The sequence below is a fragment of the Pipistrellus hanaki genome, assembly GCF_964339955.1.
Source record: "Pipistrellus hanaki genome assembly, chromosome: 2".
NCBI classification, from domain to species: Eukaryota; Metazoa; Chordata; class Mammalia; order Chiroptera; family Vespertilionidae; genus Pipistrellus; species Pipistrellus hanaki.
Genome location: NC_140504.1, coordinates 178,741,208 through 178,765,878, shown reverse-complemented (window position 1 = coordinate 178,765,878; position 24,671 = coordinate 178,741,208). Strand labels below are relative to the sequence as shown.

The 24,671-nt window shown below is 41.7% G+C and overlaps 1 protein-coding gene across 7 annotated transcripts in view; it reads right to left on the bottom strand.

Moving 5' to 3' along the window:
• KIAA0319L (KIAA0319 like) overlaps positions 1-24,671 on the bottom strand; it is a 99,020-nt gene that overhangs the window by 62,359 nt on the left and 11,990 nt on the right. For all 7 annotated transcript variants that reach the window (XM_084872001.1, XM_084871998.1, XM_084872002.1 and 4 more), the window contains exon 3: positions 690-1,216. In XM_084872001.1, coding sequence (XP_084728127.1) covers positions 690-1,216 — 527 coding nt within the window. The remainder of the gene's footprint in view (positions 1-689; positions 1,217-24,671) is intronic.

Genomic DNA, 24,671 nt, shown 5'->3' with positions numbered 1-24,671 from the left:
AGGACAAAACAAATACAAAAATAAGTCACAGGAATCAAGGGAGACTGAGCATGGAATGAGTCATTCCTTTTAATAATTTCTCAGGAAGATCAACAGTGAAGAAACATAATAAGCAAAATAAACTCTACTGGTGGTATCTCCTTTGGCATACAAAGCTTGTGAGAATTCACTGTAGAAACCTCTTGGCTAACGGCCACATCCAGTTCCCTTGCCCAGCGGGTCAGGTCTTAATCTGCACTACCAGCCCTGGTTACTTCAGACTGGAATAGAAATGACCTCATAAGGAATATGTTTACAGGCAGGAGATAGGGGAAAAGGAGGAGGAGAACTTGACTGCAACCACATCAATCAAGTGCTTTGCAATCTGGCAGAAATCACTGTAGAATTGTTGGTGGAGACTAACATCCACACAATGGCACTTACCTGCAGCTAACAACCAGTTTAGACTAGATAATGAGCAACTTTCTGCTTTTATCAAAACAATGTCAGACTTGCATTAAGTGAATATCTCTAAGGTCAAATTACCCTTGTTCATGTGGGAAGCACCCACAAAGATGACACTAAGCAGCTTTATACATACACTCCTCAGCCTAGGAGCACTGGCGACAAGCACAGCCTCATTACCTATGTTTGCCAAATATAAAAACAGACTTAACAGATTCTCTGCTCCTTATTCATAATATGCTTACCTCTTCGGAGCCATTGGTTTTCAGATCACCTAGTGCCTTGGAGTCATTCACTTCAGAATGCTGTGTCACTATAGGTGTAACTTCTTTACTGGGACTCTCTCGCTTCTGAAGCCTCCTGATTAAGTTCTGCTGGTCACTGGAAGATACAGCAGGTCGGAGTGGAGCTCTGGGAAGGCTCTGCCTCCTCTGAGATGCCCTGGTCCAACCTAGCCCCAGAATATGAGGTGCAACATCTTCAGGTAGAAAGCTCAAGTCATCTGCAGCTTGGAATTTCTTAAAAAACACCAGCATGGAATTGGAAGAGTCTGTCCTAAAAGTCCGGCAGCTCTGGGGACTGTTGCAGTCTGCCTGAATGCACATCCCTTCTAACCACCAAAGGGCATGACATGCAGAGTCCTGGCAGCAGGCAGCCCAACATGCCTGGAGAGAGGGGGTTCCTTCAAGAAGCCGGAGGTAGTTTTCTCCCCCAGATCTCAAGCCAACTCCAAATTGTGTCTTCACCTGCTTGCACCTGCTCTCACTGGCATCTAAAAACAAAGAATGAAAATATTTAAAGATGAAATAAAAACAGACTACTACTCTGTAAAGAATCCTGAACACCAACATTTGAGGCTATTGTGAAAACTGGTTTTTAAGAGAGTGGGAAAGCTATCTAGTAAGAGGAACAGAAGATGCAAAAGAAGAGTGTTTGGGGCTCAGGATATTTTAGCTTGTAGAGTACTGCTCCACATTCATTGCTGGTTCCTCTCTAAATAATTCCCTTCCAAATAGACCTTGTACAGAGAATTACATCCAGTTTGTAAAACAGAAAGAAAAAAAAATCAAAAGAGCTATTCTGGTGGCGGTGTATGTAGGAAAGGGGTGGGAGGGGGCCCACACATGCGTACCAAGATGTTTCTCAGGAATAGTGTGAAGACTAAGAGACCAGAAGAGCAGATAGCTAAACAAGCTGGAATATGTCCCCCACTGAACTGGCAGTGATACAAACAGATGCTGGACCTTTTGCAGGTTACAGGTTTATCATGTTCTAACCAATTGTTTGCCAGAGTCAGGTGGTTTTGCATATCATGGTATCAGCAAGACCAGTAGTCAAGCTTAACAAAATTTTAATCATGACAAACTATGTGGTTAACCTAGATAAATGGTCCAAAATTCTGGCTAATGCTGCTTATGGAAGAACTTTTGGGCTGCTGAATTACTTAAGGCATAGCATTGATTTTCACTCCTGTATTCTTAGATGAAGTAAAGTCAGAGCATTCTCTAAATGAAAGTTGTTATACAGGGTTCATTTTAAGGTACTGTTATATAGGTCTCTATAACCAACTGTGGTCAGGTGATAGAGGGCCAGAACCAGGACAAGGCAAGAGAAGTGCCTGTTGCCCAAAATTTAAGGAGGCGCTTATTCTCAGAATCATTCAAGTGCAAAGTTGGCTTACCCAGCCCTTGAGAGTGAGTGTCTCCTTAAATTTTATGTCCTATGTACCTCTTTCTTCACTCTAGCCCTGGCCCTGTGATTAAAACATAAAGTATATTTTATTTTATTTTAAAAAATATTTTTATTAAATTATTATCTGTGTACATATTTTAACATTGCCCCCCCTATATTTTAGAAGTAATATAGAAAATATGCAAAAGAATAAAAATATTAAAGAGATGGATAATCATATGTCTCCATGTACACTAACTGAAAAAGGGCTATGATTAGCTAAAGCAACAAACTGGTAATTATCCAAAGCCAACCTAACTCCCAGAAAACACCTACTAAATGTTTAGAGACTAAATGTCGACACTGGGCTACTGAGAGAATAAAAGCAGGCTTCTGGATCACTGAGTTAAGCAAGTGCTAGGAAAGCCAACTTGCCATTGTTCTTTACAAGACCAGAGAGATACATTAGCACCACCCTAACACTAAACAAGGCAAGTGTTTTGAAAGGCCATAAAAAGACAGAACTTCCTTAAGAAAATGAAGAAATAGCTCAACTGGCATGGCTCGGTGGTTAAGCATCAACCTATGAAACAAGAGTCATAGGTACATGACTGGTCAGGGTACATGCCTAGGTTATGGATTTGATCCCCAGAATGGGGCATGCAGGAGTCAGCTGATCAATGATTCTCTCTCATCACTGATGTTTCTATCCCTCTCTCCCTCTCCTTTCCTCTCTAAAAATCAATTTTAAAATATTTTTTAAATAATGAATAGCAACTATGAAAAAAACAAAACAAAACACCAAAGTTACCAAGAGCTACAGAAATACCCCTCATTTCCTCATTCATCTTCCCACAAAGTAACCAATGGTATGAATCTTAGTAACAGCTGAGTGTATAGACTTTGTTGAAATCAAAATATTGTTCAGTAACTACTGCTACCTTTATATCAATTTTTCATCTTTCTTCTCAGAATAATTCTGTCATGTTTAACACTGAAGAGGTCCAGACAGATGAAAATAAATTGTAGCTTTCTGCAAGCTACTATTTTATATTTTGAAAAATGTACTTTGAAACCTCTTGGCCGCCCCCCCCCCCCCCCCCCCCGCCACTTCTGCCCTTAAGGAAGAAATTGCCATAGTACTTGCCCTCCCACCATGAGAAGCTAGAAAAACAGAGAAAATATATGAAACAACTGTTTTTAGATATTGAACAAGATAGTTCAGGGCTGTGATCTAGAAAAAAAAAAAAGAGACAAACAAGGTATGACCACATTGGCTTTCCATATAGAAGCAAGCTGAAAAATGAGGGAGGAGATCCAAAGCAAAACAGAGAGGTCTTGCTGAGGAAAGAGAGTTTAGAGTGACTGTGATAGAATTTTAGAGCAAACTATCAGAAAAGAAAAAGCTCACAGAGAAAGAGCTCCAGACATCTAGATAATGGTCCCTTTTAATCTTTGAACACTAATTTATGTCAAGTGTAAGTTGATACTACATGAGGAAATTAGAAAATATTTGAATGAAAATTAAAACATCAAAATTTGTGGGATGTAGTTTAAGCAATGTTTAGAGGGACATTTATAGGTTTAAATGCTTATTTCAAAAAAATCTAAAATCAATGATCTAAGAGACAAACAAAGAGAAGGCCATGTGACAACAGAAGCAGAGATGGGAGTGAATCAGCTGCAAGCTAAGGAATGCTAAGGATTGACAGTGAGCACCAAACACCAGGAAGAGTCAAGGAAGCATTCCACCTAAAGTCTCAGAACATCAACCCTGCCAACACCTTAATATTGGGTTTCCAGCACCAAGAACTACTGGTTTATGCAAATTCTCTGCCCCTGCCTGGGGGAACAGTTCAGGAGACAGTAGGCTCCAAGACTACCAAGTACCTAGATGCAGGGATCACTTGACATTTGAGGATGTGACTATAGAGATGCCTGCATGCTATATGTTCTCCCTGCATGATCTACAGTAATAATCTGCTTTGTGTTGATATTTACTGCTGTGCTGGTGACAATTACCTGAAAGAGAAGTTGGGGTGCTTCACTGGGCTTTTTCAGGAAAAAGTTTAGCCAAATAAGAAAGCAGGTCTAATTAAGCACATTTATTCCACATATACTAGAGGCCCAGTGCACAAATTCATGCATGGGTGGGGTCCCCTGGGTTGACCTGCGTAGATGGGGCCCCAGTTCACCAGCCCCAGCTCCTCCCCGCACCCCCCCCCCCCGTGTCTTACAGCCATGCAGCCCCATGTGGCATCCCACTGTGGCCCTGCTCCCCCTCACCTGCTCCACCATCCCACCTGCAGGTGATTGATCTGGGCTGCGTCCCCCACCTGGCTCCCTCAGCACCTGGAAGCCTGGTGGCGGCCCAGCCTCCCACTGTCGCCACTGATACCTGTCTGCAGGGTGATCAGTGGGAAAATCAGGCTCCTGCTGGCACCCACCTTGGCCTGGTGCCACCCACTCATCTGACAAATTAACTGTATCAGGAATGAAAAAAGAAATATCCTATTTATTCAGTAAACCAAGGGCAGCAAACTATGGCCCAAGGGTCAATCAACTCCAGATGCTGCCTACCTACTATTGTAAATGAAGTTTTATTGGAACATAGTCACACTAATTTATTTATGTCTTGTCTGTGGCTATTTTTGCTCTAAGATTGCAGAGTTAAGTAACTGTAACAGAGTTATCCTAAGACTGGCAAAACCTAAAATATTTACTATCTGACCCTTTTAAGAAAGTTTGACAACCCCTGTCTAAAAAAAATGTACTTTTATTTGACTTACTATTTACTATTAAGTAGAGCCTCAATTTATATGCTAACTTATAGAAAATAGATATATTGCATACTATCCTTATATCCCACCTAGACATATCTTTTTAAAAAATATATATATTTTATTGATTTTTCACAGAGTGGAAGGGAGAGAGATAGAGAGCTAGAAACATCGATGAGAGAGATACATCGACCAGCTGCCTCCTGCACACCCCCTACCGGGGATGTGCCCGAAACCAATGTACATGCCCTTGACCGGAATCGAACCTGGGACCCTTGAGTCCGCAGACCGGTTTCGGCTAGATATATCCTTATCTCCTTAATTCATTCAGCCATTCAACAAATATTACTAAGCATCTGTTTCATGCTAGGCATTGCTTTGATGGAGTTCATTACTTGGAAAAGGGAGACAGAAATTAAATAGACATAATAATAAATATAGGATTGCAAACTAATGGAAGTGCTCTGAAGGAAAGAAATTCAGCCTTATAGAATAAAGGTAACTAAATTTGGAGTTTATTGAACAGTTATAGTATCACACATAATATCAAAGATATTCACTGTATGTTGTTTGAGACCAAAAAATATTGGGAATAACTTATCCATCAATAGAGAACTGGTTAAATAAATTAAGGAAGATCCACATAGTTATTGGAATGTATAAGACCTCTATATCATCTTGATATGGAATGATATCCAGGATACACTGTGATGAGAAAGAAAGGTGCAGCATGTTATGTACAGTGCACTACAATTTGTGTTGGGAGGAATGTTTATGTATATTATGCATAGACTATTTTTGGAAGAATATTCAAGAAACTGGCATTGCTGTCTTTAGGAGGGGAAACTACCCCGTTTTCCTGAAAATAAGACAATGTTTTATATTAATTTTTGCTCCCAAAGATGCGCTAGGTCTTATTTTCAGGGGATGTCTTATTTTTCCATGAAGAAGAATATGGTACACATTTATTGTTAAATGAAAATAAAGGAAATTTATTACCTGTATACGGTACGGTAGTACGGTAGTTGTCAACACAAACCAAACAAACTGTGAATCCTACAGTATCAAGAATTTACTCATTTATTCAATGACAATCATGTCATCATCTTCTGGAACATCATCATAACAATCCAATTCCTGAATTTCCTGGTGAATTTCTTGTGACTCCATTTCTTTCAGAATCAGTGGACCAAATCTCTCATGTTTAGCCTGGGGGGGGGGTTATTTTCAGGGGGATGCCTTATATTTCACTCAGAAGAAAACCTGTAAGTAGGTCTTATTTTCGGAGGCTGTCTTATTTTCCGGGAAACACGGTAGGAAGCTGAGAGCACCAAAACGAGCGCAAAATATGTCTTCTAAAGAAGATTCCTGGTAAATTGAACTTATTGAGGTACTTCATTTCTAATAATGTTTTTGCCTTCAAGTTTACCACACATTACTATAAAATTATTTATGTTTGCATAATACATGTTTGGACAAACTAGGTTTCAAGTTGTTCACATTGAAAATAATATACAATTACATAATAATGCAAGCGTAAAAACAAGCAACAAAGAAGACCAGAAGAGCAGTTTTGAAAAATACATAGCAGAGAAGGTGATCCAAACCAGCTGTAGAAGCAAAAGCTGATGCTATTGATTCAGAATAAATTTCCCAGTTTACTTAAAGGTCCAAGCACCCCTGAGAACCTCTTTAAAGAACTGGACAAGAAATGAAGACAGAGAAGTTAGTCTTCAATATCTCCGTTTAATTCTTTCAAACTATAATGCCCTCACAGTGGTATCCAATTATTGCTAATTAATACAATAACAATAACAACAAAAAGAATGAACAGTCAGGAAACCAGGCGGCCAGGTCTCACATAGGTCATACTGAAGACATCCAGACTGATGTCAAGATTTTCACATGAGAAGAGCCCCATTTGCCACAGTAAATCAGAGGGATGAATGATTGTTGGTAGATGAGTAATGATTAGCGGTAGGAAGTGATATAAATCTCAAAGAGCAGGAGTTTTTACATGAAAAGTGGAGGAGTAACATTCAAGAAGTGACAGTGAGGAATGATAAGGACATCAGATCCACCTCCAAACTCATAGGTACATGGAATAAGAATGAGCAACCACTGCCTGCAGGCAAGAGGGAAAACAGTACCTTTCTCCAAGAAAAAGCCAGGTCTCAGAACATCTCCCTTCTCTCATATCTTTTTTTTTTTTTAATATGTGTATATTTTTATTGATTTTAGAGAGAAAGGGGGAGGGGGGAGAGAGAGAAACATCAATGATAAAAGAAATAATTAATCAGCTGACTCCTGCATGCCCCATGCTGGGGATCGAGCCCACAACCCAAGCATGTGTCCTGATCAGGAATTGAAGCGTGATCTCCTGGTTCATAGGTTGATGCTCAAACACTAAGCCACACCAGTAGGGCCTTCTCTCATGTCTTAACTATCAAACCTTAGTATAAAGGGAATTTAATAACTCAATATATTCCTGTCACAGAGGAAAAGTTGGGAGGGGAGAGGTGATAAGTGCGAGTGAGTTGAAAAGCACAAAGTTATAAAAGAATATTAAATCTGACTCACACAAATCATAATGGTTAAGGCACTTCATAGCGAGAAAAAAAGGAAAGGATGGAAAAATATGATGAGGAACTGATGACATGATTGCTGCCTATCTATCTTTTGTATAAAATGGTGAAAGCTTTGGAAACAGATTTACAATCAGGGAAAATGGTCAATGGGATTAGGAGGATTTCCCATCAAAGGGTAGATAGCAAAAAATTACAATTCCCTGGCTGTTGCTAACAGCTGTGGTTAAATCCTGATCTTTGAAAGAGAAGGAGATAAAAGCAGGGTTGGGGAAAGCTACAAGATTGGTTTGTTCTGGAAAAACCTTCTTTTGCTTCCATGACACCGTGAAGAATGTCACATCTGGTAATACAAAAGAAATGTTTCATAAACCAAACACTCCCTGCTTTATAAGGTGGCCTGGAAGCCTCAGTTAGAAATCTCATCCATTACTCTGGCTGGAGAGAACACGTTCAATGAGGGCAATTAAACCAGGGGTACATACACAATGTTCCAGACTCCCTACTTCACTTGTACCTTTTGTTTTTCTTTTTTTCTCACTTGTACCTTTTGATTGTTGTATTATTAAAATTATTATTAAAGTTTAATTATGGTAAGCTCTCCAATTCATGTGAATCTTATCTGACAATTTGATCCTTTGCCTTAGCTCAAGAGAGGACAAATGGTCAGAAGAACTTAGTAACCAGGAGTAAAAGAAATAAGGACTGGGGAGGTTAGATGGTTACAGTGTTGCTAAGAAAATTAATCCCAATAGTTCCCAATAAGGGAAGGAGGTACTATGAACTCTTGGCTTCCCATGTTTAGTGGGATTTGGCTGAGTTATTTTTTTAAACTATATTTTTATTGATTTCAGAGAGGAAGGGAGAGGGAGAGAGAGATAGAAACATCGATGAGAGAGAATCATTGATCAGCTGCCTCCTGCATGCCCTCTACTGGGGATTGAGCCTGCAACCTGCGCATGTGCCTTTGGCCAGAATCGAACCTGGGACCCTTCAATCTGCAGACTGACGCTCTATCCACTGAGCCAAACTGGCTAGGGCTTGACTGAGTTATTTTTTATTTAATGTTCCACTATATGTTCAATAATAAAAATACAGGGGATAAACAATTCTTTTTCATCCATTCAGTGGATAATTCTTCCTGTTAGATGATTAAAAGATGCTTAACCACCTTAAATGGTTAAAAGGCACAGGTTGTGGTTTCAGCTCTAGGTCCATCATTTACTAGTAATTTAATCTTTTTAAAATATATATTTTATTGATTTTTTTACAGAGAGGAAGGGAGAGGGATAGAGTTAGAAACATCGATGAGAGAGAAACATCAATCAGGCCTCCAGCACACCCCCTACTGGGTATGTGCCTGCACCCAAGGTACATGCCCTTGACTGGAATCAAACCTGGGACCCTTGAGTCCATAGGCCGACACTCTATCCACTGAGCCAAACCGATTAGGGCTACTAGTAATTTAATCTTTGAAAAACAATTTACCCTCTCCAAGATTCAATTTTCATTGTTGTTACTCTCAAGAAAAAGAGTTCACCAGAGGAGGAAGCAGGGAATCATTTGTAGTCAATATTGGATTCTAGATGTAACATGGATAAAAGGTAAAATGAAAATAAGCTCCAATTTTAGATCCCTGCCCACGCCTCCATAGCCTGGCTCTGCTCCCAGGGCCTAAGCAAAAGCAATACTAAATCCTTATCTTAAAAAAAAAGGGAGGTGGGGGGAGGTCCTGACTTACAATATGTGAACCTTAGACTAAAAAATCCTTTGGGAAAGTCTGGAACTCACTGTTGGTAGAAACATGTAGAAAGCGTACCAAGGTGAGAACAGGGGGCAGAGCCAACCCTTTTCTTTTCAAAGCCATAGCAAAGCAAAGACTATAGGAATCCCATATGCATTACTTGGAGGATTCCCAAAACAGAAGGCTGTGGAACTAGCAATGCTTACTGATTACTTCTCATAAGACAGAATTCTAATAAATCTGGCACAAAGTCCAGACCAGGTTTCCTAATTCCAAATCCCAGGGTGGAAAAGTCTATAGAATATATGAATTATTGCCATTAGAAAATTCACCAAATATTTTTAGGAAGCTGTAAAAAACTGGAATTATTTAGAGATAGTGTTGTTGCCTCTAGCATTTTTACATCTCAGGTAACAAGCTTGACTTCTCCAACTAACTTGGAAACTGTGCTGGCTGACAACCAAGAGGAAAGCAGAGACAGAATGTCCCCTATTTTAGGAGCAATATTTTTAAGGTCCTTGAAAATTCACGCTTTAACCAAATTCATCAAATTGCATCCCAATGGAAGGGCTGAGATGGTGGGAATGAGCAGCAAGGAGAACCAAGTTGCTGTGGAAAACAATATATAGTTAGGACATTTTATAGGTAAAAGGTGTACTTACTTTGAACTTTCATTGGAATTAAAATTCTTTTTTTTTTTAAATATTATTTATTGATTTTGTACAGCGAGGAAGGGAGAGAGATAGAGAGTTAGAAACATCGATGAGAGAGAGTCATCGATCAGCTGCCTCTTGCACACCCCCTACTGGGGGTATGCCCGCAACCAAGGTACATGCCCTTGACCGGAATCGAACCCGGGACCTTTCAGTCCCCAAGCCGACGCTTTATCCATTGAGCCAAACCGGTTTCGGCTGGAATTAAAATTCTTTTCTTGAACTCTCACAATTTTAAAATATGATCAAGAGGACATTCAAAGCTTTCTTTCTTTCTTTTTAAATATATTTTATTGATTTTGTACAGAGAGGAAGGGAGAGAGATAGAGAGTTAGAAACATCGATGAGAGAGAGTCATCAATCAGCTGCCTCTTGCACACCCCCTACTGGGGATGTGCCCGCAACCAAGGTACATGCCCTTGACCGGAATCGAACCCGGGACCTTTCAGTCCCCAAGCCGACGCTCAATCCATTGAGCCAAACCAGTTTCGGCTCAAAGCTTTCTTTTAATAAACTATTATAAAACAGTAGAGCAGAAGCGTTAAATTTGGTGAAGTCGGTGACTGAACTATGGCTCCATATAATCTGCCTTCCTGTAGTTATCATCAAAAGTATGCAATAGTGATGGAAAAACTAAAGTAAAATAAAGCATGCATTCTCTCAGAAGCAGCAGGTCTCAGCCAAGAAGGCTGCTATATGAAAATGAGATAAGCAGGCATATTATTAATCTCAAAAACAACTCACAGGAACTGTTAAAAAAACAAACTACCCCAGGGGGCATCCTCCACCTTCCTTTTGACTGTCAGTGTGTCTGTCACCTGCACACCCACTAATAAACAAGTACAAAAATGGTTTCACATTACTTTCCAACACTAGTTCTCTCCTGCAGGGGTTAGCATATTCAGAAAGCCAGGCAGAGGAGGTAATTAAACCCTTTAAAATGCACAGTCAGGTATTTATGAAGTTTGGAAAAAACCAGGGTAATAATAACCACTGCCCTCTCTCCTTTCCCAAAGGAAAACACTTTTTTCCTCAACTCTACACAGGTTAGATTGAAAGGTGGCAGTAGCCTCACAAAAGCAGTCCTTTGAAAAGAAAGTAATTACCACTCATTGCCTTTGCTATGTGCCTAGCTTTAAGAGCACAGTCTGTTAAATGTTATAGTGTAAGTAAGTGGTTTGCTGTAACTAAACTAACTGCTAAATAAGAATGCGTAGGCTTTGTATCCATAGTCTGACTCCCTTTCCTTTATTGTAATGTTTCCATTTTTCCCAAAGACCTTTCTGTTCAGACAAACTCCCTATTGAACTAGCTGCTCAACAGATACCTCTCAGACACTCTTCACATTAACTATCATTTGTTAAGTGGGGGGGAAATGGCTTCCAACTGATCACAAAACCTGGGCCTTGCAGAACTTCTCTAGTAAGAACCCTTAGAAGATTAAGTCCTCTCCTATAAGACTGTTACTAAAGACACCTCAAAGGTACTGAATGAACTGTGGCAAATTGCCAAAGAGAAAAATAGTATATAACATCTCCTTAAAAGAGGGTCAGCCTGGACGGCATGGTTCAGTGGTTGAGCATCAACCTATGAACTAGGAGGTCATGGTTTGATTCCCAGTCAGGGCACATGCTTGGGTTACTGGTTCAATCTCCAGTGTGGGATGTGCAAGAGGCATCCAATCAATGATTCTCCCTCATCATTCTATCTCTCTCCCTCTCCCTTCCACTCTGAAATTAATAAAAATATATTTATAAAAAGGAAAGAGGGCCAAATTTACTGGCCAAAGAGGAAAGAAATGTTATCTACCTACTAAAGTCAGAATAACTATACTTTTCAGGTTAAAAGAACTATGAAAACAACACTCATTTAATCTTGGTTTAATGAAAAAATATATCCAGTCTCCAAGTTGAGAACCCTCAGAAAACTGAGCTTAAAATTTTGTTTCAAAAGAAATCCTATATGACAATCAATACCATAATTCCATCTCACTCTGTCTTCTAGCCTCCACCCCACAAGTCTGGGTAAAGCTTCGGCCCCTAAGTAAGACTGCCTGGATTTGAATCTCAATCCAGTCAACTTACTATGTCATCTTGGATCAAAATTCTAGGTTTCTTCATGTGTAAAAAAAAAAATAAAGAAAGAAAAGAAAAAAGAAAAAGAAAAAGAAAGAAAAGGGAGAAATAATAACAATACCTAACTCATAGGTTTATCACAGATATTAAAGGGGATAAGCCATGCAAAGTAGTAACACAATGCCTGGCATGTAATAAAAGCTCAGTAAATATTGGTTACCATTACTTTTGTTGTTATTACACTTCATCTCAGTTCAGGCACCACTTCTTCCAGAAAGTTTTCATTGATATCTTCATACCACTTCTCTTCTGCATATTTTACATATACTTATATCATAGTATTTCTCTCACTGGATCGTATTTGTTTGTCTACCTCACATACTCTGTCCCCTTAAATGCTGAGGTTTTATCTTGCATCTCTGTATTTGTAGGCCCAGCAAAACACTTGGCATATAGCAGGCTTACAAAGAATTATTTGTTAATTTTAAATTTCTCCAATATTTAAATAAATTTGTTATTTTTAAAAATATATATTTTATTGATTTTTTACAGAGAAGAAGGGAGAGTCAGAAACATTGATGAGAGAATCATCGATCAGCTGCCTCTTGCACACCCCCTACTGGGGATGTGCCCGCAACAAAGGTACATGCCCTTGACCGGAATCGAACCTGGGACCCTTCAGTCTGCAGGCCGACGCTCTATCCACTGAGCCAAACCGGTTTCAGCTATGTTATTTTTTTAAACTAACAAAATCTAGCAAAAGATGTCAGTTCCAATATGGAGTTACTTGAATTTTAGTCATTTGAGTCAGATTCTTAATGCTTGTTAATTTATTTGAATAAAAGAAGAAACACAGGAGAACAAAGCAAAAGTTCCCAGTTCACTAAAAAATTAGAAAGAACTCTACTTCCCTTTTTTTTTTTTTAATGTTTTTATTGACTTTTTAGAGAGATAAAGGGAGAAAAAGAAACATCGATGAGAAACACCCATGGGCTGTCTCCCGTGTGCCCCTTACTGGGGACTGAGCACAAAACCCAGGCATGTGCCCTGACCAGGAACTGAACCGACCACTTCTTGATGCATGGGACAATGCTCAACCAACTGAGCAATACTTGCTGGGCTAGAAACAGCTTTTCACATTAAATCGGGGAGAGCAATGAAAGGGAGGTATGATGAGATGTGCAAAGAGAGAAACTGAAGATAATCTAAGTGGATTTAAAAAAGATAACTGCATCTAACATAAGCTAGTTAACAGCATTTTCTGCCTAAACACTATACTGAAAAATCTTTCAAATCTCAAAGCAATCTTTCCTCATGAAAGGACAATCCAAGTTTCAGTTCCCTGAGCTATCTATTTCAGACCACTCCACTTCACTCACAATCAAGATGGCTTTCATCATGAACACAGCAACAATGCAGAATGGCTTCCCAGTTCACCTAAGCAAAGAACCATCCATTACTGATGACATCTAGATCCATTTAATTTCCCTTCTCCTGAGTAATGATGATAAGGGAAAGGGGAGGAGGGGAACCCACACAAAAACCCTCAAAGTTCTAGTCACCTAATTGACAAAATGGAAACCAATCTATCATAATCTTAATGCCTTAGTGTAGGAGTGTGCAGGAGGCAGCCGATAAATGTTTCTCTCTCATCAATGTTTCTAACTCTCTATCCCTCTCCCTTCCTCTCTGTAAAAAAATCAATTTTATATACATATATATATATATATTTACACACACACACACACACACTGGTATAGCTGAAAATAACTCTCCTACCATAGTTATCTGCTCAGAAATTATCCAGTCATCAAGGGCATTAAAAAAGATTGACTTAACCATGTACTTAAAAAACAACAACAAAAAACTAAATAGGGGGTTACATTGCTACATGTGACACACTCAGAATTTCCTGCTTCTTTATTTCTCCCACCACCTTATGACTAAAAGACTTTGGAGAATGCTGTCAGCAAGGAGAGCACGCCTCCAAGCCACAGCGTGATGGAACCCACACCTTTCTGTGTAATAGTCATTGTACTTTAAAAGTCACAGGTATCAAATGATAACAGATAATTTTTTGCCTGTACATAAAAATGGTTCTAAAAAGAAAGAAAATGTTTTTTCTAAAGAGAAAAGTACTTAGATATGCTGTCAAGGATCTAGCAGTTACCTGTACAGCCCACTGTAGATGTGATTGTTATGAACTTGCAGTTGATTGCTATCTCCCACTGCAGGGCTAATAAATTGCTTGCATTCACCACAATCATACCAACCTTCTTTTGAAACCCACACAGTGAACCTTGAATCAGAGCACTTTTGTTTATGGGAAGGCCTTTCTTTCTTTTCTTTTTTTGTGCTGACTGAATGTTGTTTCTAAAGAGAAGGCCATTTAGAGCAGCAGTCGCCAACCTTTTGGACCTTGAGGACCATCGATTGGTGACCGCTGGTTTAAAGGGTTGTGGCAGAGATATGTAAATTAAATAAAATAGCAATAAGCTTGGAAGGAAATAATACAGCAAACCATGATGTGTTATTTTATTTTATTTTTTAAAATATATTTTATTGATTTTTTACAGAGAGGAAGAGAGAGGGATAGAGAGTTAGAAACATCAATGAGAGAGAAACATCAATCAGCTGCATCCTGCACACCCCCTACTAGGGATACGCTGCAAACCAAGGTGCATTCCCCTGACAGGGATCGAACCTGCTTCAGTCCCTAGGCCAACGCTCATCCACTGAGCCAAACCGATTTCGGCTGATGTGTTATTTTAGCAAAATATGGCCAATAGAAGAGTTTATGTCAATTTACCCATTAAAAAATCTCTGGTTTTGGAACATTATGTAAGTGTAAAAAAAAACTGCAGTAGGCTGAACTGGGACATGTAAAGACTCAATACAACCAAGCTTCGGATACTTAAATATCTCAAACCACTTTTTGCTTATTGCAAATAAAACGCAGAGCTACAGATGCTTTCTCATCTGTGTGTAAATGAAAGCGAAATTATGTGAGTAGTTAGTATTCTTAGAATTTTTGGGAGCCAGTTTATTTAAATGAAATCAAAGCCAATCTGTGTCTGTACAAAAATAATTTTCTTAGGGCTCTTATTCTCTAGACTTTACAGAGCTGTACATACTCTTTCCTCCTTCTGAAATAAAGAAGTAAAAAGAGCCCTGCAGGTTAAAAAACACTTCAAATAAATCTGGTAGAAGAAAGTTAAAAGAGTTTAGAATATCACTTGTCTCAGAAACCTGCTGAACAGGCTCAGCTCATCCCTGCCTCACTCTTTGAGCTCCTATAGTGCATCTTGGAATTTATCATGCTACTTTAAGTTTCTACATCTATCTCTGCTTCCATAGTGTGAGTTCTCTGATGGATGGCAGAAACTGGGTTTTATTTTGATGGGAACAGTATTTGTGGACTTAAACTGAATATATGTATAGTGTGCACATTAACAGATATTATCATTGATCTGAATTAAGCATCCTTAAGAAGGTATTAAAATTGTGTATGCAGCCGAAACCAGTTTGGCTCAATGGATAGAGCGTCGGCTTGGGGACTGAAAGGTCCCGGGTTCGATTCCGGTCAAGGGAATGTACCTTGGTTGCGGGCATATCCCCAGTAGGGGGTGTGCAAGAGGCAGCTGATCGATGACTCTCTCTCATTGATGTTTCTGACTCTCTCTCTCCCTTCCTTTCTGTACAAAATCAATAAAAAATATATTAAAATTGTGTATGCATATCTTAAGGCACTGAATGTAAGACAGCACATATAAAGAATCAGGGATCACAAATATTAGAAATGTGTAATCAAATTAAAGTCATCAATATAATGCAGGCCTGGCCAGTGTGGCTCAGTTGGTTGAGCATCATCCTATAATATAAAACAAGAGGTCATCAGTTCAATTCCAGGTCAGGGAATACACCTGGGTTGTAGGCTTGATCTCTAGTAGGGGGTATGCAGGAGGAAACTGATTAATGATCCATATTTCTTTTTCTCTCTCTGTGTTTCTCTCTCTCTCTCCCTTGCTCTGTCAAATCAATAAAAACATATATTAACCCTTTGCACTCCGAACCATTCTGGACATTGGCTACCAGTTACTCAACGCTACTTTGCGGCGGAAACTCAATTCCCCGTAATCACTAATAAACTGCAATCTCCCCTGAGAGGGGACATCCGAGTGATATGCTAGAATTCCGATGTCCCCTGAGAGGGGACAGCGGAGTGCAAAGGGTTAAAAAACTAGAAGCCCAGTGCATGGATTTGTGCACCAGTGGGGTCCCTCAGCCTGGCCTGCAGGGACTGAGCCGAAACCAGCTCTCCGACATACCCCGATAGGTCCCAGATTGCGAGAGGGAGTAAGCCAGGCCAAGGGACCCCACCAATGCATATAAGATCTTTGGTTAATCTTTTCCTGCCCTCCTCCCTCCCCATTTCCCTCTGAGATTCATCAGTCTGTACCATGTTTCCATGCCTGTGGTTTCTACTCCTGTGTTGAGCATCTGCCCTGTCAATGGTCAGTGCACATCATAGCTACCAGTTGGACAGTCGGCTAGTCACTTAGACTTATCTATATAAACTGAGTGGCCAGATTATTATGATCTCTGAATGCATAATAATCTGGCCACTCAGTGCGTGAGTGTGTGTGTGTGTGTGTGTGTGTGTGTGTGTTTTAGAAGGCCGGTGCATGAATTCGTGCATGGGTGGGGTCCAACCAGCCTGGCCAGGAGGAGGGGATATGGGTGGTTGGCCAGCCTGCTTGCTGGTCAAACACCTGGTCGAGGGAACGATTTGCATATTATCCTTTTATTATATAGGATATACACTGAGTGGCCAGATTATTATGTGTTCAGAGATCATAATAATCTGGCCACTCAGTGTATATAAAAGCCTAAGCAACCAAACTGACAACTGAATAGACTGTATGGGGAGACTAGGCTGGCTGGGGTGTTAGTGAAGGGCAACCAGACAACCAAGCAGCAGGCTGCATGGGGTGACCAGGCCTGCAGGCAGGGCAATTGGGGGCAACCAGGCTGGTGGGGGAGGGGGGGCAGTGAGGGGCAACCAGGCCAGTGGGGGGAGGCAGTAAGGGGCAACCAGGCTGGTGGGGGGTGAGGGGACGAGTGGCAGTTGGGTGTGACCAGACTGGTGGGAGGAGGAAGTTGGGATGACTAAGCCGGCAGGGGGGGCCAGTTGGAGGTGACCAGGCCAGCAGGGGGAGCAGTTAGGGGAAATCAGGCAGGCAGGTGAACAGTTAGAAGCCAGTTGTCCTGGATTGTGAGGGATGTCCGACTGCCGGATTGGGCCGTCGGACATCCCTCACAACTGGCAGACATCCCTTGAGGAGTCCCAGATTGGAGAGGGTACAGGCTGGGCTGAGGGGACACCTCCTGTGCACAAATTTCATGCATTAGGCCTCAAGAGTGTGTGTGTGTGTGTGTGTGTGTGTGTGTGTGTGTGTGTGTACTAGAGGCTGGGTGCATGAAATTCGTGCATGGGGTGGGGGGTGTCCCTCAGCCCATCCTGCACCCTCTCCAATCTGAGACCCCTCGAAGGATGTCTGACTACCCATTCAGTCCCGATCCGGTCCTAAATGGGCAGTCAAACATCCCTCTCACAATCCAGGACTGCTGGCTCCCAACTGCTCGCCTGCCTGCCTTCCTGATTGCCCCTAACTACTTCTGCCTGCCAGCCTGATCACCCCTAACCACTTCCATGCCAGCCTGATTGATGTCTAACTGCTCCCCTGCCAGCCTGTTTGCTCCCAACTTCCCTCCCCTGCAGGCCTGGTCACCACTAACTGCCCTCCCCTGCAGGGTTGATCGCCTCCAATTGCCCTCCCTTGCAGACATGGTCCCTCTCAACTGCCCTCCCTTGCAAGCCTGGTGCCTCCCAACTACCCTCCACTGCTGGCCATCTTGTGGTGGCCATCTTGTATCCACATGGGGGCAGGATCTTTGACCACTTGAGGGCAGCCATTTTGTGTGTTGGAATGATAGTCAATCTGCATATTACTCTTTTATTAGATAAGATAAAGGCCTGGTGCATGGGTAGGGGCCAGCTGGTTTGCCCTGAAGGGTGTCCCAGATCAGGGTGGGGGTTCCTTTGGGGCATGGGGTGGCTTGGAGAGGGACCAGTGGTGGTTTGCAGGCCAGCCACGCCCCCTGGCAACCCAAGCAGAGGCCCTGGTATCTGGAATTTATTTTTCTTCTACAATTGAAACTTTGTAGCCTGGAGCAGAGTCAAGTCCCCTGCTCACTCTGTGGCGGCCGCCATTTCTGTTTATATTTGTTTACCTTCTATAATTGAAACTTTGTATCCTTGAGTGGAGGCCTAGGCCAGCCAGGGCAAGTGGAAAGTTTGGCTTCCTCTGTTGCTGGGGGAAACCCTAGCCTGTTCTCTCCAGCTCCCTGGCTGCAGCCATTTTTCTTGGGATTTACCTTCTATAATTGAAACTTTGTACCCTTGAGTGGAGGCCTGGGCCTGCCAGAGTGTGTGGAAAGCTTGGCTTCTTCTACTGCCAGGGAAACCCAAGCCTCTCTCCTGCTCTCTGTGGCTGCAGCCATCTTGGTTGGAGTTAATTTGCATACTCACTCTGATTGTTTGGTGGGCGTGGCTGGTGGGTGTAGTAGAGTGGTGGTTAGTTTGCATATTACTCTTTTATTAGGTAGGAGATATATATAGATATATATATATAGATATATATATAGATATATGTGTGTGTTGTGTGTGTGTGTGTGTGTGTGTGTGTGTATATATATATATAAAATGTAGCCCTCCCACTTTTCTCAGTGGTTAGAGCATTGGCCCCCAGACTAAAGGGGTTCAAGTTTGATTCCAGTCAAGGGCATGTACTTCGGTTGCAGGCTCAATCTACGGCCCCATGTACGGGAGGCAACCAATCAATGTGTCTCTCTCACATGGATGCTTCTTTCTCTGTCTCCCTCTCCCTTTCACTCCCTCTAAAAATCAATAGAAAAAATATCCTCATCTATAAAATGGCAATATTTCTCTATTGCTTCAAAAGTGACATTAATTTTAGGCGGAACATAAAGCCTTATGGCTATCCAAATGTGTCTTGGATAGCCTTATATTCTGCCCAGAACACACACACACACACACACACACACCCCATAAGCACACAGGAAAAAACCCTGAAAATACATCAGTGCACAGAGGGCCTTTATTCTTTACCTCTTCTTCCCCACTGACAGAAGCAGCCATGCTGCCAAGACAGCAACCCCCACATGAAATATGAGAGTGGAGGCGAAGCAGCTCAATCGAAACAGCTCAATCAAAACAGCTTGAAAAAGGAAAGGCGGGTATGCTTGGCAGTGAAAGTCTCCATGAAAAGACCAGAGAACTTTTGATTCTGCCTTGACATCCTGGGCAAATAATCCTGCTCAAGGTCTGCTTAGCTCAAGGTCTGCTTACCTGAGCTTAGAGGTCAAACACCAACCTTTAACCTTTCACAGAGAGGTAATATGAAAATGTGCTGTTTTTTGAAAAGTGCACTGTGAGAAATGTCAGGGTTCAGCTTAGAAGCATACGTTGGAGAGCAGAGCTGAGAATGATTTTGAAACCAAGCTGTTAAGAAACTGATGAGGTAGAATGCACAGGTAGAAGAAAAGCTTGCATTGCTTCAGCACAGGGGGCTGTTTTGCTTCAGGCCAAAAGCCACAGACTGACCCAGTAGGATACAGATTACTCAACTTTCTGAAATGGAATATGACTCTTCAGCTTCTCTCTACAAGGCTGCTTCATTTGATCTGATTAAGACTCACTCATTCTACCAGGCCTACTTCCATAGCCTCCATATGACTCAGATTGTCCTCAGTTAAGGACAATAAACATTGCTATCAAAAAAAGAAAAAGAGAAAAGGCAGGGAGGGCATTTCTTAGCACTAAGAATGGCAGTTCTTTAAGATTTTAAGCTTGAATCTCAAATTAGAGATACAGAAGTAAAACCTCCCCATCTCCCAGGTCTGATTATACTAGTCATTCCCTTTATTACCTAAAAGAGAGGATCCATGAGCACATATTTATTTCAAACTCAAATGTGCTACTTGGTTTGGAATCAAAGCACAAAGTTAAGCCAGTTGGAAGAAAAGAGCATTCTTTAAAATCCTGTAATTTGCTGGGAGAGTGTAAAAGAAGCATTGGAGTGAGTCACACTGGGCACTTATCTTTAGGGACAGAATCTGTATTTGGAGTTTCAGAGAGACCTTGGCCAGCATTCCTCTGCTTTTGTTTCTCCTAGCCAGCCTCTCTGATGGTTAATGCACCATCTGGGACATAATAATTCCTTATCTTAGGGTATTTTACAATTTCCTTTCGTGACTGACCAGAGAAGATCAGGATTTATATAATTTGGTGTTTGCCAGATGCTAAGCATTAGAACTGTTCACCTGAGGGCCTGAGTAACAAACCTGATGCCAAAAAGGTAGAAGCACCCTGATGCAAAGAAGATTTTAAAGAGCTGACTGGCTGAATACATCTAATACCCATGAAATCAACAGAGAACGCATAATTCCACACTGGGGATAAAGACTACAGCTGTAGCACTGTTTCTAAATCTCCAGATAGCCACCCTCACTGCTTATTCAGGAATGTGGGTGATCAGTAGTGGAGAGAATGGGCTGGATTGAAAACTAGAGACCTACTATACTGTAGATAGGGGCTTCACCTACAAAAACCTTAGCAGAAGGTTATTCTATTGAGACCAGCTTGGGATATTGATTGTTTTGTCTCTTACAAAATCTGCAAAGACGAATGGGTCTCTTTCACCGAATTACCTTGGGACCCTAGGAATGCCTCAGCCTTTTTGGAGGAAATCTTGATACCAAATAACATCTACCCTCTCAAAAAGAATTTCTGCTCCCTAGAAATGACAAAGGAATCAAACGACTGCCAGCTCCATGAGTACAGAGACCATGTCTGTCATATCACTGAATTTCTAATGCCTAGGATTGTAAGCTTCCAGTAAATACATTTTGAAGGAAGGGACTAACTCTGCAAGCTACTTCTGAAACAAAAACCCAAAAGTGCTATTGAATCAGCTCCAGTTAAAACATTGTTCTGACCAAAAGACAGAGCTAACCTGGCCTAGCACAAGGCATGGCTAAGCATAGGCACATTTGTGCTGCAGGAAATAAACTAGGGCTAAGAGCCAAGTGTTGTCATGACAGCAGAAGAGTCCTCTTCCAGAGGGAAAGCATCCTTGGCTGAAGGAGGAAATAGTAGCCAGTCATGCTCCTAGGTGGCATGTTACAATTATGGCAAATGCACAGTACAGCTCACCCTGTCATGGGCTTCAACCAACCTTAGACCTATAAAGCTGTATGAATGGAGGTCTACTTTTCCTGACAATGAAGAAAGGCCAGATGAGAACCTAGATGGCAGTGAAGGTAAATACCTGTACTCGCTGCCTCCCACAACCACATCAAAATTACCTCTAAGCCCTGGCTGGTTTTGCCCAGTGGATAGAGTGTTGGCCTGTGGACCTTCAGGGTCCCAGGTTTGATTCCAGTGAAGGGCATATACCCAGGTTGGGGGCTAGATTTCCAACAGGGGGCATGCAGGAGGCAGCCGAGCAATGTTTCTCTCTCATCATTGATGTTTCTATCTCTCTCTCCCTCTCATTTCCTCTCTGAAATTAATAAAAATATATTTTAAAAATATTACAACTAAAATACAGAACAATCATCATCCAGAACTGCCTGAAAGCTGGATGAGTGAAAGTCCTAGAACTAGAAGAAAGCACAGTGAGACAGGTAGGAGGGACAGAGGCATGGCATGGGCTGGACCAGCACCCACTTGTGCTGCTTTTTAAATCGGGAGAGTGATTGTCTCTGCAGAGGGCCCCATGAGGAGCAAAGGGTCCCAGCCTCACATCAGACCCCCAGCCCAGACTTCTAGAGCTAGGAAAAGAACTCCCCATAACGACAACTGTAAAAACCAGAGGGGATTGGGGCTCAGTGACATGGAAGCTGCTGGAGACCCAGCTGTTAAAGAGCAGACACACGAACTGAATTTACAAAACCCTGCTTCCTCTAAGCTCCAGCACCAGGGACACATACAAGGAGGAACTGGATTGTCTTGCATCAGAGCAGGAACTCCAGCTTTCTTCCAGATGGAGGTGCTTGTAGGGGTCATTGTTCCTGTTCTGGGATCTCCCAGGTCACAGGGCTGACTGGCAGCCATTTTTCTTTGCTCTACCCCGGTTATTCCCTGAGTCCCCACTGGATCCAATTTGCTGCCCCTCCCAACCTGTGTGCAGTGACTTTTGCATATGAATGGTCTGTCCTTGCTCCTGCATCAGAAATTGCTAAATGTCTCAAACAAGCAGCAGCTGGATCAGGGTGCCTCAAACCTATCAATAAAAGGCCCAAGACCTGTCACTAGCACCAGCCTACCTTGCTTCACAGCTGGGCCTTGCCTGGGCATTTACAAACACAATACTAATAGGAGAAATCTGCAGACCTCTCTATAGTTCCTGCAGAGTAACCCCAAGAGAGGCAGAGTTTGCACCTCCCTGGAGATCCAAGAGCCAGTGCATCCAGTGGACAGCATCAGACCATACCAGATTACAACTCCACACATCCATAAGCGCACACAAGGGACAGACTCAGTGAGCACCAAAGCCCCACTAAAGCAAGTCCTGCTCCATCAGTATCTCCTGCACAGCAGCTCTTCCATTGTAGCCGCAGCTGGTCCTCACAGCCAATTGGCCTGCAGGTTAATTCCTCCCAGTGACACCAACACCAATCAATTCTCAACTACAACAAGACTGCACACAGCCCACAAAGAGGCGCACTTAGAGTGCCTAGCTTAGAAGGCTAAGCGACTGGGCTCTATGGGACACCTATTATATAAGACCACTCTACCAACTCCAGGAGATATAGCAGCTCTACCCAATACATAGAAACAAACACAGGGAAGCAGCCAAAATGTGAGACAAAGAAACATATCACAAACGATAGAAATGGAAGAAAGCAAGCCACTGGATTCAGAGTTCAAAAACACAGTTATAAGGTTACTCAAGAATCTTCAAGAGACCTGAAAGTAACTTAGTGAGATTTTCAAGGATCTTAGAAAGCCAAACACTAAAAGAATGGAAAAGGCCGAAATCGGTTTGGCTCAGTGGTAGAGTGTTGGTCTGCGGACTGAAGGGTCCCAGGTTCGATTGCAGTCAAGGGCATGTACATTGATTGCGGGCACATCCCCGGGTGTGTGTGTGTGTGTGTGTGTGTGTGTGTGCGCGCGCGCAGGAGGCAGCTGGTCGATGTTTCTCTCTCATCGATGTTTCTAGCTCTCTATCCCTCTCCCTTCCTCTCTGTAAAAAATCAATAAAATATATTTTTTTTAAAAGAATGGAAAAGGACCAGTCAGGAATTAAGCATACACTGACTGAAATAAAGAATAACATATAGGGATTCAACAGTAGAGTTGAGAATTCTGAGAATCAAATCAATGATTTAAAATATGAGTAAGAAAAAAACACCCAATCAGAGAGCACAAGGAAAACAAAAATATGAAGATAGTGTATGGAGCCTCTGGGACAACTTCAAGCACACCAACATTAACATTATGGGGATGCCAGAAAAAGAGAGCCAGATATTGAAAACCTATTGAAGAAATAATGACAGAAGACTTGCCCTACCTGGCAAAAGAAATAGACTTTTTTAAAAATATATATATATATTATTGATTTTTTACAGAGAGGAAGGGAGAGGGATAGAGAGCTAGAAACGGCAATGAGAGAGAAACATCGACCAGCTGCCTCCTGCACCTCTCCCACTGGGAATATGCCCGCAACCAACGTACATGCCCCTGACCGGAATTGAACCTGGGACCTTTCAGTCCACAGACCAACGCTCTACTACTGAGCCAAACCGGCTTCGGCTAAAAAATATATTTCTTTATTGATTTCAGAGAGGAAGGAAGAGGGAGAGAGAAAAACATCAATGATGAGAGAGGATCTTTGATCGGCTGCCTCCTGCATGCTCCCTACTGGGGATCGAGCTTGACTGGAATTGAACCCGGGACCTTTCAGTCCACAGGCCAACGCTCTATCCACTGAGCAAAACTAGCTAGGGCAAAATGAGAATCTGAAAAGCAGCAAGAGAAAAGCAGTTAGCTACCTCCAAGGGAGCACCCATACAACTGTCAGCTGATTTCTCAACATAAACTATGCAGGCCAGAAAGGAGTGGCAAGAAATACTCAAAGTGATGAATAGCAAGGACCTACAATCTAGAGCTTCCTTAAAAAAAAGTCAACCCATGTGGATAACATCCTTTCAATGTATCATTTAAAAAAAAAAAAAAAAAATGAAGGTCAGATAAAGAGTTTCACAGACAAGAAGAAGCTAGGAGCTTATCACCACCAAACCAGCATTACATGAAATGTTGAAGGGTATTCTTTAAGAAGGGGGGGGGGGGGGGGGGGAGCTAAAAATAAAAATATGAATAATAAAATGGCAATAAATACATATCTATCAACAATTTAATCTACAAATCAAAATAAACTAATAAGGAATCTAATCAACAGAATAAACCGGTGAATAAGATAGAATCAGAGGCATGGAAATGGAACAGACTGACAATTCCCAGAGGGAAGGGTGGAGCAGGAGGAGATCAGACAAAGATCTTATATGCATAT